This window comes from Prionailurus viverrinus, chromosome A2, assembly GCF_022837055.1.
Source record: "Prionailurus viverrinus isolate Anna chromosome A2, UM_Priviv_1.0, whole genome shotgun sequence".
NCBI classification, from domain to species: domain Eukaryota; kingdom Metazoa; phylum Chordata; class Mammalia; order Carnivora; family Felidae; genus Prionailurus; species Prionailurus viverrinus.
Window position 1 is genome coordinate 94,198,942 of NC_062562.1, and position 1,205 is coordinate 94,200,146.

Below are 1,205 nucleotides of genomic sequence, written 5' to 3' on the forward strand. Positions count from 1 at the left end.
GTGCTTCAGCTGTAGCAGAAGTTTGGGTGTGATGTGTCTACTTTGACCAAGGACAAGATCCCCATACTCACAGAAGCTAATATTCAACAGGTTAGGAACCAGAGAAAAACACTTTGGTCACCAAGACTTTGTTCCCTTTTTAATCAATTGACTATAAACTGCTCCAATTTTTCTATGCATATATTTTAGACTCACTAAGATGTTATGAAAGTTAAGGGGAACTATCAGATGCATCACGTTGTTGCAAAGAAAAGCTTTGTACGCTTGAGCACATTATCCTCTCTAAGCATCAATTTCCTGATTTATAAAATGAAAAAAGTACCTATTTTCAAAGAGTTTTATGCACATTAAATAAAATAACTTCTATCACCTCTTAGCTGTTAGAATGGCTATCACCAAAAAGTCAAGAAATAGCAAGTGCTGGTAAAGATGTGGAGGAAAAAGGAACCCTTGTGCACTGTTGGTGGGAATGTAAATTGGTGCAGCCACTGTGGAAAACAATAGGGAGGATCCTCAAAACTTTAAAAAAAGAAGTACCATAGGATGCAGTAATTCCACCTCTGGGTGTGCGTTTGAAGAAAACAAAAATACTCATTCAAAAAGATATACACCCCCCCCCCCACTTATTGCAGCATTATTTACAATAGTCAAGACATGGAAACAACCTAAGTGTCTGTTGAAGGATGACTCAATAACTAGAGTGTGGAATGTATGTGCGCACATGCATGTGTGTGTGCACACTCGCGCACAATGGAAAATTATTCAGCCATAAAAAGGAATGAAATCTTGGTGGGAACTTATTCCTTTCTTGCTCCAGCCATCTTGGCAGCTGCTCTTGGTTGGGTCCATCCCGCACCTAAGGCAGGAAGATGGTGGCCGCTAGGAAGACAAAAAAGTCACTGGAGTTGATCAACTCTAGGCAGCCACTCATTACAAAAAGTGGAAAGCACATGCTGGGATTCAAGCAGACTCTGAAAATGATCAGACATGGCAAAGTGAAACTGGTCATCCTTGCCAACTACTGCCCATCCTTGAGGAAATTTGAAATAGAATACTATGCCATGTTGGCCAAAACTAGTGTCCATCACTACAGGGGCAATAACACTGAATCGGGCACAGCACGTGGGAAATACTACAGAGTGTGCACTCCAGCTATCACTGATCCATATGATTCTGATATCTCATTAGAAGCATGTCATAACTGA

The 1,205-nt window shown here is 40.7% G+C and overlaps 1 protein-coding gene across 1 annotated transcript; it reads left to right on the forward strand.

The window, feature by feature from the left end:
- Positions 1 to 869: 869 nt before the first annotated feature.
- LOC125160827 (60S ribosomal protein L30-like) lies at positions 870 to 1,205 on the forward strand. The gene has a single exon (XM_047850218.1). The coding sequence runs from the start codon at positions 870 to 872 to the stop codon at positions 1,203 to 1,205; it is 336 nt and encodes a 111-aa protein (XP_047706174.1).

What these genes read in the sequence shown, in the direction of transcription:
- LOC125160827 (XM_047850218.1), top strand. Translation starts at nt 870, where the DNA reads ATGGTGGCCGCTAGGAAGACAAAAAAGTCACTGGAGTTGATCAACTCT.